The sequence below is a fragment of the Lissotriton helveticus genome, chromosome 4_1 (genome assembly GCF_964261635.1).
Source record: "Lissotriton helveticus chromosome 4_1, aLisHel1.1, whole genome shotgun sequence".
Classification (NCBI taxonomy): domain Eukaryota; kingdom Metazoa; phylum Chordata; class Amphibia; order Caudata; family Salamandridae; genus Lissotriton; species Lissotriton helveticus.
Genome location: NC_136063.1, coordinates 1,504,932,551 through 1,504,946,585, shown reverse-complemented (window position 1 = coordinate 1,504,946,585; position 14,035 = coordinate 1,504,932,551). Strand labels below are relative to the sequence as shown.

General features: G+C 50.5%; 1 protein-coding gene across 1 annotated transcript in view; it reads right to left on the bottom strand.

The window, feature by feature from the left end:
• ABCA13 (ATP binding cassette subfamily A member 13) overlaps nt 1-14,035 on the bottom strand; it is a 2,470,580-nt gene that overhangs the window by 1,432,420 nt on the left and 1,024,125 nt on the right. The window contains exon 31 of the mRNA XM_078686273.1: nt 13,786-13,982. Coding sequence (XP_078542399.1) covers nt 13,786-13,982 — 197 coding nt within the window. The remainder of the gene's footprint in view (nt 1-13,785; nt 13,983-14,035) is intronic.

Below are 14,035 nucleotides of genomic sequence, written 5' to 3'. Positions count from 1 at the left end.
CTCTGCCTTGTACCGGCGGTTGCACTCCAACGAGGGACCATGCACGTGAGGACAGCGGATGGCAGGGCCATAGGTCTCCGCCGCCCCCCCCCCCCCTTGATGGGTCGAGACGGCCGCCGGGGGACGGGGATGGAGCGTGAATGTTTCAGGCTATGCGGATTACCAAGCAGAGAGTGGGAGGAGGGAGAGCGTGGACTTAGGGGCTTTGATGAGAGCGTGCAGGGACAAGGCAGGTTTGAGCAGGGTGAGCACAGGAGGTGGCCAGACGAGACAGTGGGGGAATGGAGGAGAGCGCGGGGAGCTGGAGTCAGAGGAGGGGGAAATTCGGGAGGGGGGAGACGAGTAATGCTGTTGGAAGCGCCAAGACGCCACGGCATTCGAGCGCTATATAAGTACTTCAGTCAGTCAGTCAGTCGGAAGTATATTACAGTTGCACTCATGCAAAATGCGATGTCAAATCGGCGTTTAGGTTGCTGCCGGTGCATCCGGCGGATCACCAGTTGCTGGGGATCCAGTTTGACGGCCTCATTTTCGTGGATAGAGCGCTTCCCATGGGGTGCTCCGTGTCGTGTGGGCTGTTTGAGAGGTTCAGCTCCTTCTTGCAGTGGGCTTTTTCCTGGCGCACAGGCTCTGAGGCGGTGACGCACTACCTGGACGACTTCTTCCTGGTGGTTCGGCCCGGTTCGACGGACTACCAGCGGCAGCTGGACAGTTTTACGGACTTGATGGGTTACCTGGGGGTTCCCTTGGCGCCAGAGAAGACTCAGGGTCCCAGCACGGTGCTGTCCTTTCTCGGTATAGAGCTCGACTCAGCGGCCATGGAAGCATGCCTGCCGGAGGGAAAACGGTCGGTGATGATGGAATTGGTGAGCGGCATGTTGGCACGGCGGAAGGTGACGGTGAGGGAGGTGCAGGTGCTGCTCGGGCATTTGAATTTTGCGTGCCGCGTCGTGCGAGCCGGGCGGACGTTTTGCCGTCGGCTGGGGCTGGCGTTGTCCGGTCTGACGTTGCCACACCATCACGTGCGCCTGTCGGCGGGTTCAAAAGAGGACTTGAGCATGTGGCTGGCTTTCCTGCGGCGCTTCAATGGGGTGCCCATGGCGCCGCCGGATGACTGGGAGTGGGGCGTCACGATGTCGTCGGATGCGGCGGGAGTCGGCGGCTTTGGTCTCTACTGGGCGGGGAGATGGTGTGCGGAGCAATTGACGGCTCACTGGGGGGAGGAGTATTGCGTTCCTGGAGCTTTTCCCATTGGTGGTTGCTGTGACAGTGTGGGCGCAGGACCTAGCGCACAAGCGGGTCTTGTTCCGTGTGGACAATATGTCGGTGGTGCAGGTGGTGAACAGGCAGTCCGCGAGGGAGCCGCAAGTGTTGAAGTTGATGCGCGTCTTCGTGTTGAAGTGCTTGGAGCATGACATTCTCTTTCAAGCTTGGCATGTTCCGGGGGTGGACAATGACATTGCGGATGCTTTGTCTTGTTCACAGTGTCAGAGGTTCCATGGGCTAGCCACGGAGGCGGCCGCGGTCAAGACGCAGGTGCCGGAGGAGCTTTGGTTGGTGGGAGAGCGCGGGTCGTTCAGTTGGTGAAGGCGTCTCCGGCGGCATCCACGTGGAATGCATACGAACAGGCTTGGCAGGAGTTTCTACGTTTTGGAGCGGTAAGGCAACGTAACTGGTGGCGTCGGGAGTAGCAGGTGGTACAGTTCATGCTCGGTTTGATGGACAGGGGGCTGGCGAGAGTGATGATCGCGGGGAAGTTGGCGGCGGTGGCGTTCATGGGGAAGCTTTGGTGGGGTTATGCGCCTTCGGCGGGAGAGTTGGGGGGCGTCTTCTGGAGGGATGGGAGAGGGAGAAGGGGGCGCGGGTGCAGCAGTGGCGGCCAATTACGGCCGTGTATAGAGATCAAGCGGAGACGGTGTTGTTTTCAACGCTGATGTCGTGGATGTTTTTTGGAGCGTTCCGGGTGTCGGAGTTGGTGGGGTTGCAAGGACGGCCGGGAGTGCGGTGGGGGAAGGTGGAGTTGCGAGGCCGGGAGGTGGCGTTGCGTTTGCGATGGTCGAAGACTGATCAGCGTGGAGAGGGTACTTGGGTGGTGCTGTGACCTGGGGGGTCAGAGGCGGTGTGTCCTGCGGAGTGGGGGAGACGGCTGGCGGGAGGACAGCCGCGGGACGATGCGGAGGTATTTGGCCGGGGAGGGGCCGGTCGGGTGATGGCGGCCCAGGTGTTGTGGGTCCTGCGGCACGCCCTGCGGTCAATAGGTGAGGACCCGAGGGAATTCGGGACGCATTCCTTTCGCATTGGTGCGGCGACGGAGGCGGCGCGAAGGGGTTGGGGAAAGGAGGAGATCAAACGGCTGGGACGCTGGAAATCGGACTGCTATAGGACATACGTCAGGATGCGGGGGGTAGGATTGGAGTGAGGTTGGACTGTTTGGCCCATTGCTTACATATGTATCTTTGCAGGTGCGGTGGCGGGGCCTACTGCGGCAGCGATGAGCATTTACGTGGTGGGCCATTCCTTTGTTAAGAGAGCGGAGAGGGCCAAATGGGAGAAACACAAGAACCTCAATTTGGAGTTGGATGAACAGTTGTTTAGGTGTCATTGGCGGGGAAAAGGGGGCATGCGTTGGCACGAGTTGGTGCCGGCCTTAAACAATGCGTTGCGGGGGGAGTCTGTCCGGATGTGGTAGTCATTCACTTGGGAGAAAACGACTTGGTGCAGTGTAAGGGACTGGCACTGGTGAAACAGATGAAGTGGGATTTGTTGGAGATTCGGAGGCAGTGGGCGGGGTGTTATGTTATTTGGTCTGAATTCATCCCTAGACGGGGCAGGAGGGGGGCGGAGAGGCCCACAGCTATTGACAGGACACGGAGAAAAATTAACAGGGAAATGCGGGGTTTTTGTGAGAAGGAAGGTTTGGGTAGGATGGAGCACCCGAAGCTGAGGTATGGGGCGGTGTATTTTTTCATGGAGGATGGCGTGCATTTGTCACGATATGGGATGGAGCTATATATTGTGCAGCTGAAAGAGGCAGTGGATCGGGCCATTGTGGTGCACAGGTATCTGAAGGTGCAGGGGTCCTAGGGGGGGTCGAAAGCCGTAATGGGGGCTTTCGAGTGGCGCTTTTCCTAGTTTAAGGGGGGGTAAGATAGGAGGAATGAGGTTTCCTGGACAGCGGGGGAGGGAGTGTACAAATGGCAAGTGTTTAAACAGTTGAGGCAGGCGTTGGGTAGTTGGTAATTATGTATATGTTGTTTTCGGGCGAACATTTTAGGGGTGGGGGTGGGGGTTTGTTTAGGTATGTATATATTTAGTTAGGTCTAGTTTTGTACGGCAAAGGCCAACGATATGGTATTTTGGTAAGATGCACCTGTTCCCAATAAAGCGGCCTTTATCACACCTAACTATGTCTCCGGTCGGTCTTCCCCCCCCCGGTCTCCCGATGGGCCCCAACAAACATTGCGGAATGCAGCATATTGCGGAGACACAGCTGAGCCAGGAACAGCCATTTTGAGAGAACAATATGTATACTGGCACTGTACACGTTTTGTGCAGAGAAAGTGTTAATTGCTCTAATTATCCAGTGGAGCAAAATTCGTCACGGAGGTATGGGGAGGTGCCATAAGTGATGGTTCCACCAAACAATGCACATTTTGGAAAGGAGATGAGTGGACAAGTGTTTCCAAAGCACCGAGTGGCAATATTAAGGTACTCTATAGCTGATTCGGGTGAACGTGGGCATTCTTGACCCCATACAACATAATCATATGCTGATGTGCACAATAGACAGGTGTTCTAATGTTACTTCACGCAGTTGTGCACAGTGTTTCTGCAATGGAAGTGCATTATATTGCTGATGCTTACAGCATGTTATGAAGTTCAACATTACATATAACACAGTAATTGAAACTTTTGTGATTATACAATTTTTTTATTTTAACAGTTTATTTTAGTTATTGGTTCTTCAAACAAGATTTTATGGTTAAGCAGTCAGAGCGGGGGATCACTGGTAGGAGTGCAGCACTAATAGGGTTTACAGGGGCCAATGGGAGTATCAGTGATGATTGGCAATAATCTATTTGTCCTGTAGTGTACGTGTGTACATTTGTGAATATATTGTTACTGGTCTGTTATTTGCATACTTCCCCTTTAGATACATTGATTGTGTGCTGAAATGGTTCAGAATGAAATGCAGGCTGTAGTCAGTCAGTCAAAACCACTTTATTCGATTAATTAAAATCATAAAAGTATGCTATACACTATACAGAACATTATAAAATGTGGTATACAATATAAAATACAATTAAAAAACATTAAAAAGATGCAGGCTGTAACTCCTTCACCTCTCTTTCTACAAACACCAGGTGATATCCCTATTGCTTGGAGACAATGGTTTGATGCCTCTGTGACATAATCTGGGTGCCGTTGGAGCTCTGCGTTTTTGCAGAGGCCGCCACCGAAGGGGACCTCGAGGGCCGGTGCCATAACCGACGTCGAAACCGGTTTCTCGCGCCAAGGAGCAGGAAAGCTCCCAAACCCCCTGCTGCGGCCGCCAGAGAGGCACCGCCCCCCCCGGCCAATGGGGGCCCAAGCGCGATACAAACCCCCCAATGGGGGAGGCCAAAAACCTGGGGTTGGGATATAAGCACTGCTCCCCAGGTAAGCTCCTAACTTTTGGGAGCGGGGGGCAGCACCGGCGAAAATCTTTGTTGACCACAGGACGAGATGAAGCTCTGTCGGCGAGAGGGGCTATTAAGAGCAAGAAGTTGTTCAGGCGCCGGGCTGCATCAAGGAATAAGGACGCCTACAGAGGGTGGCTGGGTGCCTGCCCCGACTCCTCGGAGGACTGCGGCGTCTACTGAGAGAAGCCGGGTGCCTACCCCAACTCCCCTGAGGACAGCGGCTGTGGCAGCTATGGAGAGAAGCTGGGTGCCTACCCCGACTCCCGCTGAGGGCTGCGGTGTCTATGGAAGCCTTGACCCCAAATCAAAGGGGGCGAAGCGGGGAGCCTACAGGTGGGCTGCTGCTGTGGGATCGGAGGAGATTGCAAAGAAGGCGAACAAGAGTGGGTCAGATGACTTCAACGACCTGCTGCGGCGAATCCGGGCGGCATCGGAGGTCCATGGGAGTGACTGGCTGCAGCCCCATGTGCAGGAGGACCCCTGGGAAGGGCCAAGTCACCAGCACCAGAGCACACCGGCAGCCAAGCGACAGAGGAGGGCACCAGCCAAACTCGCAGAGGCAGCAGCTCCCAAGAAGGCCCCCTAGAAGAAGGCCCAGCCACCTGTAGCCTGCACGGCGGCGGCGGGACCGAACAGGGGGACCACGGACACAGCGGCAAGCTGTGAGCATATCAGTGCAATCGTGCAAGAATGCTTCAAAACTATGGCACCACTTTTTATGCAAGGGGTAGGCATGCATGTAGGAGCGCCAGGTGCGCAGACTGGGGGTGGAAAGGAAGCATGGGGGGACTAGGGGTGGAGGGCGCCGAGGCAGAGGAGGAGACCTCAGGGTTACCATGGCACCTGATAGACCCAGGCCTGGCACGCTGGCAATGCTTAGGGAACCAGATCGCTCCAGGGGTTGGGGTCGAGGCAACCTTCCCGACCACCACACCAGCGGCACGCTACGCATATGCATGCCCCTCACCGGGCCCTGCGTCCTTAACTACTAGGGCTACAGGGTTAGCTAGCCTCATACCGATGGCAGTCAAGAAAAGAATTTGGAGGAAGGAATTCATCAATATATTTTCATTGCTGGAGATACAGTTAGAGGGGCTTGACTTGACCACCTGCGAGAAGAGGGGTGAGATAAGAGGGGAGGAAGAAAAAGCGTAAGGAGAGAAATGTTGATAATTGGCTCGACGCGTTCCGGATAATTATAGTAAAAAAATACCCGTGCTGCGCTGCCGACCTATGGCTGTACGAGGCCAACATCCACAATGCACAATGCACAAAGACAGTTCACAGGCGACCCATGGATGGAATACGAGGATGTATGACATTACAACTCATGCTTTTTCCACGCATGCCTTTACAACGCAGTTTTTACAACGCATGCCTTTACAACGCATAGCGCTTAGGGGTGCTGGATAGTGAATAGTTTAATTTACTATTCCAACTCCAGTCCCCGTGGATAGTAGGGAAGGTGTTGGATAGTAAATTAAGTCTATTCCATATCCTAGAGCTCCCCCCAGCTCTAGGCGTTGTAATGACATGCGTTGTAATAGTTGCGTCGTAAAGGCACTGCGTGGTAAAAGTTGCGTTGTAAGGATGTTTCCCGAATACGATAAAGGGTTCAGGCTAAAAATGCAAACACACCCAGAAATGGAGTGGAACGAAGAGGATGTATCGGAATTCGTTCACAAAATGATGGTGGCTAGGAAGGCCAAGTCATGGGGGGTAGAAATGAGTAGTCCTTTCGAGGGTCCTCCAACAAGGAGAAGGGGAGGCCATTTCAGAAGCCAAATCAATTCAGCTCATAGAAAGCACCACACAGCAATGGTACATCGGCTATCTGCTGGAAGTTTGAAGCAAACGAATGTACCTACGGGGCTGCTTGCAAATTCCAGCACATCTGCTCCTCCTGCGGGGGGGGGTTCACCTAGCAGCAGGGTGCAAACGCAAAAAAAGACCACAAGGGAGACAGGAAAGAGAAATAGAAGCAGTGAGCTAGGCAAGGGAGGGGACAACGGGTTTACAAAATTACAGGATAGCACGGTCCCCCATTATGGAATGGGCTCTACACGTACGGCACCCGTCAGGTGGGAAACTACACTACTTGGACGAGTTCCTGTTCACTGGTCCCGCGGCATCCGCCGAGTGCGGCGACACCTTGTCAGCATTTGCAGATTTAGCTGGGGAACTAGGGGTCCCAGTGTCAGCAGAAAAAACAGTAGGCCAGGCGACAAAATCACATTCTTGAGAATAGAGCTAGATTCCGTTGCTGGGACGTCCAGGCTCCTCCCACAGAAGGTGGAAGATTTCAGGGGGAAATCAGGGGCCTTTGCAGGCAGGAGAAAACAACCCAGAGGGACCCCCAGCGGCTCATAGGCAAACTGAACTTTGCAGCCGGGGTAATCCCAGCTGGCAGGGCATTCGCCAGGTGACATGTGGGCTCACCCATAAACACCACCATGTCAGGCTAGGAGCAGAAGTCAAGCAAGACCTAGCGATGTGGGACACGTTCTTGGCAGACTTTAATGGTTTAATGATTTAGAGGGAAGGCTGGGTGACTAGCAAACAGATCGCGCTGTAGACAGACGGGTCAGGTAGCACAGGTCTTGGGGCAATCCTGGGCAAGAAGTGGTGCGCAGGGCAGTGGCCTGGCAGCTGGCACAAGGCGGGCATAACCAAAAATATCACCTTTCTGGAACTCTTTCCCATCATAGTCGCACTCACTGTTTGGAAGCGAGAGTTGCAGAGCATGAAGCTGACACTATGGTCCGACAGCAAGGGAGTAGTGCAAGCGATTAATATGGGAACAGCCAGATGCCCAGATACACTTCGACTAATGCGCAGATTGGTTAAGTTACAGCTGGAAGGCAACATAGACCTGAGAGCGTGCCACGTACCAGGGGTGGACAATGAAGTTGCAGACGCCCTGTCCAGGGCACGGAGGGAGAAGTTCAGGGAACTGACGCCAGGCGCAGGCGCGGAGCAGGAAATGAACCCTTTCCCGGGCCAGCTGTGGGACCTGGTGGGATAGATTTATCAGAACTGGTTAGCCAAGCTCTCACACCAGAAGCTGCCAGGAGATACAAAACATATGTCGGGACTGTAATGGGGGTGGGTGGTATCCAGTCGCTGGGCGATATGAGGGCCACTCGCAGAGCAGCAGAACGGTTCATATATTGGGCATTTAACTCCCAGAAATCCAGGTCATGGAAGCAAGCCCACCTGTCCGCCATGGCATACTACGCCAAGCTAGAGTTCGGGCTGGACCCCGTGGCCATGCACTAAGTTACGGCGGCAATGAAGGGGTGGGGGCACATAGAAGGCACAAGAGGGGATAGACTACACAAAGCTGGGGGTCTTGTTGCGAGCACTGCGGGGCACCACAAAAGACAATTTCAAGCACTTCTTATTCAGGGCAGCCTTTTCCAGCGCTTTCTTCGGGCGTTCCGCATTAGCGAATTAGTAGAGCCTTCAAGTACAGGACAAGCAGCATACTGCCTACAGACAGGTGATGTCACACCAAAAACAGGGATAATAGAGATACTACTAAGGCATTCAAAGACAGACCAAACTGGTAGAGGGGCGGTGGTAAGGTTACGGTGCATTAAGGATAAGAACTGCTGCGCGGTGTGCTGCTTGCTCACCTTCATGACAATGCGTCCAGCCGGTGAGGGCCCCCTATTCAAGCACAGCAATGGTACACACCTTAGCAGAATCCAGTTCACCTCGATCATGCGCCTCACACTCAGCAAGGCAAGGCTGCCTCCGTCAGGTTTCGGGTCCCATTCATTCAGGATAGGGGCCGCCATGACGGCCGCACAGCATGGGATGTCTGAGGCTGGGATTCAGGCCGTAGGTAGATGCGGTCACGAGCATACCGGACTTACTTGAGGCCCCCGTGGGTATAACAAAAAAGAAATAAAAAACCCACAGCACTTGCCGGGGGTGGGAAGAGATGCTGGGAGCTTTGCCTACCCAGCCGAGCAACAGAGAGACATGTTAGCATTTCCCTGGCAGGACGGAGGCCATGCTTGGTGTGGGTGGTGGGCCACTCCTTCATAACTTGGATGCAATCCTGGTGGAGGCAAAGGGGGTACAAGCAGGAAGGACGGCCGGTGGACACCTGCTTAAGGTGGTTGGGTCAACCGGGAATGAAATGGGAGCAGCTGCTGGCAAAGCTCGCGGAAATACAGGCAGAGGCAGCTTGGCACCCGGACATTTTGATCATACACTTAGGCGGGAACGATTTGGCCAAGTGAGGGAGGCGAGATCTTCTTCAAGACATACAGAGAGATTTGACGGAGGCAGGCAAGGCATTCGTGGGCACCCCCATCATCTGGTCAGAAATTATCAGCAGAAACGAATGGCCCGGGCCCAATCACAGAGAGCAGTCGAGAACTCATGGAAAAAGCTGAACCTCACCGTGAGCAAGTTCTGCAGAATCAATGGTATTGAATCAGTCAGGCACGGGCTCATCAACACAGGCCACCCAGAGTTCTACGCAAAAGATGGGGTGCACTTGTCTGACGAGGGCATGGGAGTCTTTTGGAGCAACCTGTGGGGTGCAATGGCGTTAGCAGGCTGCAGATGAAAGAGCCGGTAAAGCGAGAATGGGAGGAGCTGCAGGAAGACGAAAGCCTCCCTGGCAGCGTGGCGATAAACTACGGGGATAATGGTTGGTACGGAGGCACACCGGAGTGCGGTGTGCCGGAAGAGGACCACTCACCTTGGGATGCCTTACGGCTGGGTGAGTTGGCCTAAGGGCGGTTTGTAGGACCACTCACTCTGGGATGCCTTACGGCTGGGTGCGTTGGCCTACCACAAGGGGGTAGCAAACGGAGATGGCGCTCGCTGTCAAGCCCTCGCCAGATGGCATGGCACAACAAGAATCGGCAAGGTAGCGAGTTGTGACCTAACTCCGGGACAGAAGCCTCACCCCCTGTGCAAAGGGAGGGCAAATCCAACCAAACTAAGCAATGACCCACTAGGGCCAAGAGACAATGCAAGCCTGCAAAGGACCTGTACAACAAACTGTCAGTCCAATCTGCTAGTGTGCAATATACATAATATTTATGCAAACGCAATGTATAATGAGATGCAAACAAGGCACGACACAAAGTTGACAGCTCACCAATAATGATTTTTGGCATAATGCACAAAAGTATGCAATACATATATACGTATATTCCTAATAAAACTGCGGCCAACAAATGACCACCACAAGACAAAAGTGCACGTAGGCTTATTTATGACAAGGAATACAGGGATGGAAAGTTGTGAGTGGGCAAAGTGTGGGGGTTATCGCCCAGAGCGTAGAAAGTATCTTTTAATGCACTCTTTAGGTTTCAAGGGAAGAGCCATTCTAAACCATCTACCAGATGTGAATAGGGAGGAAGGGGTGGAGGAGCAGGATGATTATCAAGAGATGGTTACTAAACTGCAAAGTATTGTGGTGGTCAGACATACATTTTTTAAAAGGGTGCAGAATTCAGGGGAGGATGTAGACACATATGGACGGCACTGCCGAAATTAGCAGCTGAGTGTCAATTCAAAAATTGTGTGGATCAGTAGGTGAGAGATCAATTTAATGGGCACTATTCTGACAAAATCCTTAAACAGATATTGTTGACCATGGAAAACCCGACACTTGAAGTTACGATTAAGACTGCCAGAAGAATCGAGATGTCTCAAGTGTCTGCAAAGTAATTAGATAGCAACGCTGTGGATCAGGTGGGAGCAGTTAGTACTAGCATAAGTGAAGTTGCTAAGGAAATCAAACAAGGGGAAAAAAATGAAGTCATTTTTCATGCAACAGGATGTGTGTTTCCGCTGTGGGAATCGGATGCAGGTTAAAGGAGGGAGACAATGTGTACGTTATTCCATCGCGTTCATTCACATTTTAGTTAGTATTATTACACAGTATACCAAAATATACAATTGAGATCTTAATGAACTGTTGTTCTATTATAAATGTTAACAACTCTTTCTTGACATTTCATTCATCCCAAGTCACAGCCTTCCCCAGTTCTCTGTTCCAGACTCTGTGCCCACACCAGTAACGGAGACTCTTGGGGGCATATTCTCAAGCCCCCATCGCCACCACAACGTCACTTTCAGTGACATTGTGGTGGTGATAAGGGTTTAGCCTTATTTACAAGGCAGTGTTAGGCCACATTAAGTGGCTTAACGCGGCTTAACGTTGCCTTGTGAATAGGCCCCTCTTCACACTGTTTTTAACGTGAAAGAGGCGTGCAGTGGGTATTGCAGTGGGCATTTCACCACAACACCCATTGAGTTTGACGTTACCTCCTATTCACAAGGGAAGTGTAAATAGGAGGTAGCGCCAAACTTAAGACCAGGAAACATCTGGTCTTAAGGTGGCAAAACGAGGAGAAATGCTTTATTTCTCCTTGTTTTTGCCTTTTCCATGTGTACTGTCGTGTGCAGCACACATGGAAAAAGCAAAAATGCCATGCTTTGTTTATGTATAGGAAGGTGTTCCTTCTTGTACATAAACAAACCTTTTTTAAATGCCATTTTGTAACTTACATATGTGCTGAATGTAGCAGCACACATGTAAGTTACAAACTGGCAGTTAAGGTTTGTTTATGTGCAGGAAGGGACACCTTCCTATACTTTACTTTACTTTATAAATCTTTATTTCGGTAACATTTTTCACCATAAAAGACATTTGTAACATCCATAGTATTGTTAAAAGATAAGATTTATACTTTATAAAATCATCCATTATCATTAAAAAGTGGTATTTCACAGTACAATAACATAACCTTGTTGCATTAAAATCAGTTACCAGCCTTAAGGTATTTTCTTCTCAGAAGCCAAATGGCACCCAAATATTTGGCCACTGCAAAAAAAATATGGTCCGACAGATTTGGTTTTAGGACTCCTATACATAAACAAACCTCCCTGCTTGCAGACATCCTTGCACTCTGGTGCAAGGGTGCCTGCGTTGGCGCTAAGTTGTGAAACTTAGTGCCATCGCCAGGGCCGGCCCTGACAGGTGCTTGGCCGGCCCCCTCCCCCCGGGGCTGGGGGTGTGGCCGAGCTCTTTGCCAGGGCCGGTTTTCGCCCGATTTTGTTACAGGGCCGATTTTGCAGCTAGTCTGCAAAAACGGCCCTGTAACAAAAACGGCCCCCAGGGGCCCAAAACCGGTCCCCACCCATGAGGCGCACGTGGGGATTGCCCGGTGCCCGCTACGGCCAATCCGGCCCTGGCCATCGCAGGGGGAAACACGAGTCTGCACCATATCCTTGGGAATAGGGTGCAGCCTAGCGTTTCCGAAGTGGTAGAGAGAGGCGTTTAAGCCGAGAAGGCTAACACCTCTCTCCATCACTTCCTTGAGAATATGGCCCTTGTTATTTTCGAGTTGCGTTTTCCAAAGAAAATGGCTTTGTTGATTTGCTGACAACTTTGGCTTAAATCTGCATGAAATATGGCAGGCCTCTAAAGGAGATAGCCTAGTTTCTTCAGTTTACATTTCATGCACATGGGGCTTGAGGGGATAGTTATTTGAGGTGGAGTAAAAGTAGCCTTTTCTATTATAAGTCCCACAGTATTTTTTTCTCCCATACAGCAAGAAAATAACAAGGAAATTGCATCAAATTTGGCATGAAAATACAATTATACTTTGAATATTCTTTTACATGTCGTTTTGCAAATCTATCCAGTAGGTTCTAAGGTATTTGAATTACAAAGAGGAACCAGGTGGGCTTCGAAATATAAATGTTATATTGTAATGATTGTTTAATTGTAAACTATCACTGGATCTGCAAACCAGTTAACACCATTAGATTCTGACTGGGCAAGGGTACGTTATTCCATTGGCCGTTGAAGGATTTGGATCCGTCAGTAACACATCTGCTATTTTGAGCAATGCTGAATCCGCAGAAAAGTCTTGCAGAAGTGGCTACAAGGGAGGGTAAAAGGTCCTCCGTCAATTGGATTGATGCGTTGCAATGTTAAAGGGGAGGAACAATGATTACCTTGCGCTACAGTCCAACCCATTGAACGCTGTCTGAAGATCATGTGCTATGGTTTCTTGGGCAGGGGGTGGTGGGGGGGGGGCTCTGGCTCAGGGTGTTTTAGAAAGTAGAACACATTGTTCAGGTACCGGAAAAGAAACTGCAGCAATCCTGAAAAGAGATAGTGTGGTAATTCCCTTAGTAATCCTTCTAGGATCTAGATGGCCGTCTGTATAAGAGAATACTGCAACTGAATTCATTTAAGTAGGTTTTGGATTGGCAATGCATTTAGATCTATTAAATCTGTGATGGATGACCATATAACCTAATCATATTCGTGATAGAAATTAACAGTAAGGCACACAACGAATCAGGGTAACCTCAAAGGAGTTTTAGGTTTCCACTATTGGCATCCTTGGGAAAAAGAGATGAAACCATAAAAAGAAATATTTTCAATAACTGAAACAAGCGCCAAAACTGGTTTAGTGTTAGGAAAATGGAGATGTATGTTGACCTCAAGTTACCTCCGGATCTGCCCTAGATCAGTAAAAAGTATTAAAGGAAGAAAGAACACAGTTGATTACTTGAAAGGACAATGGTTATTTCAACTGCAGAGTTAGGACAGGAAGTAACTGGAGATGACAGTTTTTCAGGCCACGCAGGACCACAAGGCTATCAACATATGATACCGCTGTTTACAACACAGCTGTAGAAATCTTTGCACAAACCCCCAAGAAATTTGCAAACTCGCACAAACCCAGATTTTACGGAAAACTTGGGAAGTTCAAGCTTTTCCCTTTTGCTGAGAACTACCTTCAGGGTGCACTAAATATAACAACATTATTTCTAACACAGAATTACAATTTTACACAATGCAATGAAGTTCGCATATTTACCCATTGTCCTTCTAACCGATTAGCATAGTCTTTCTTTTTAAAAGTACAACTCTTCTGCTGAATGAATACACAGAAAAGTAGTTTCAAAAGGAACAGTTAAATATTTGATGAAATATGATACCTGCTTTATGATGCATTTAATGAGAGGCACTAATCTCCAATTGTGTGGGAACCCAGTGCTGTTCCAAAAAGTGAAGTATATAATATATTCCAATCCAACTTCGCCCTACCTGTTTTATACTTCAGGAGAAGTTCCCAGATGCTGCGCCGTGAACAAGGGTCAACCCCACTTGTTGGTTCATCCAGGACTATTGTTCTAGAGTTCCCCATAAATGAGATGGCAATAGAGAGTCTTCTTTTCATTCCTCCAGAGAGGGCTTGCACACGTTTGTTCTGATGAAGGACAAGACCCACATCCTGAAGGGCTCTGGCAAAGGGAGCAATGAACAGAAAGATTACGTGACTTCTGAGGGGTTAACC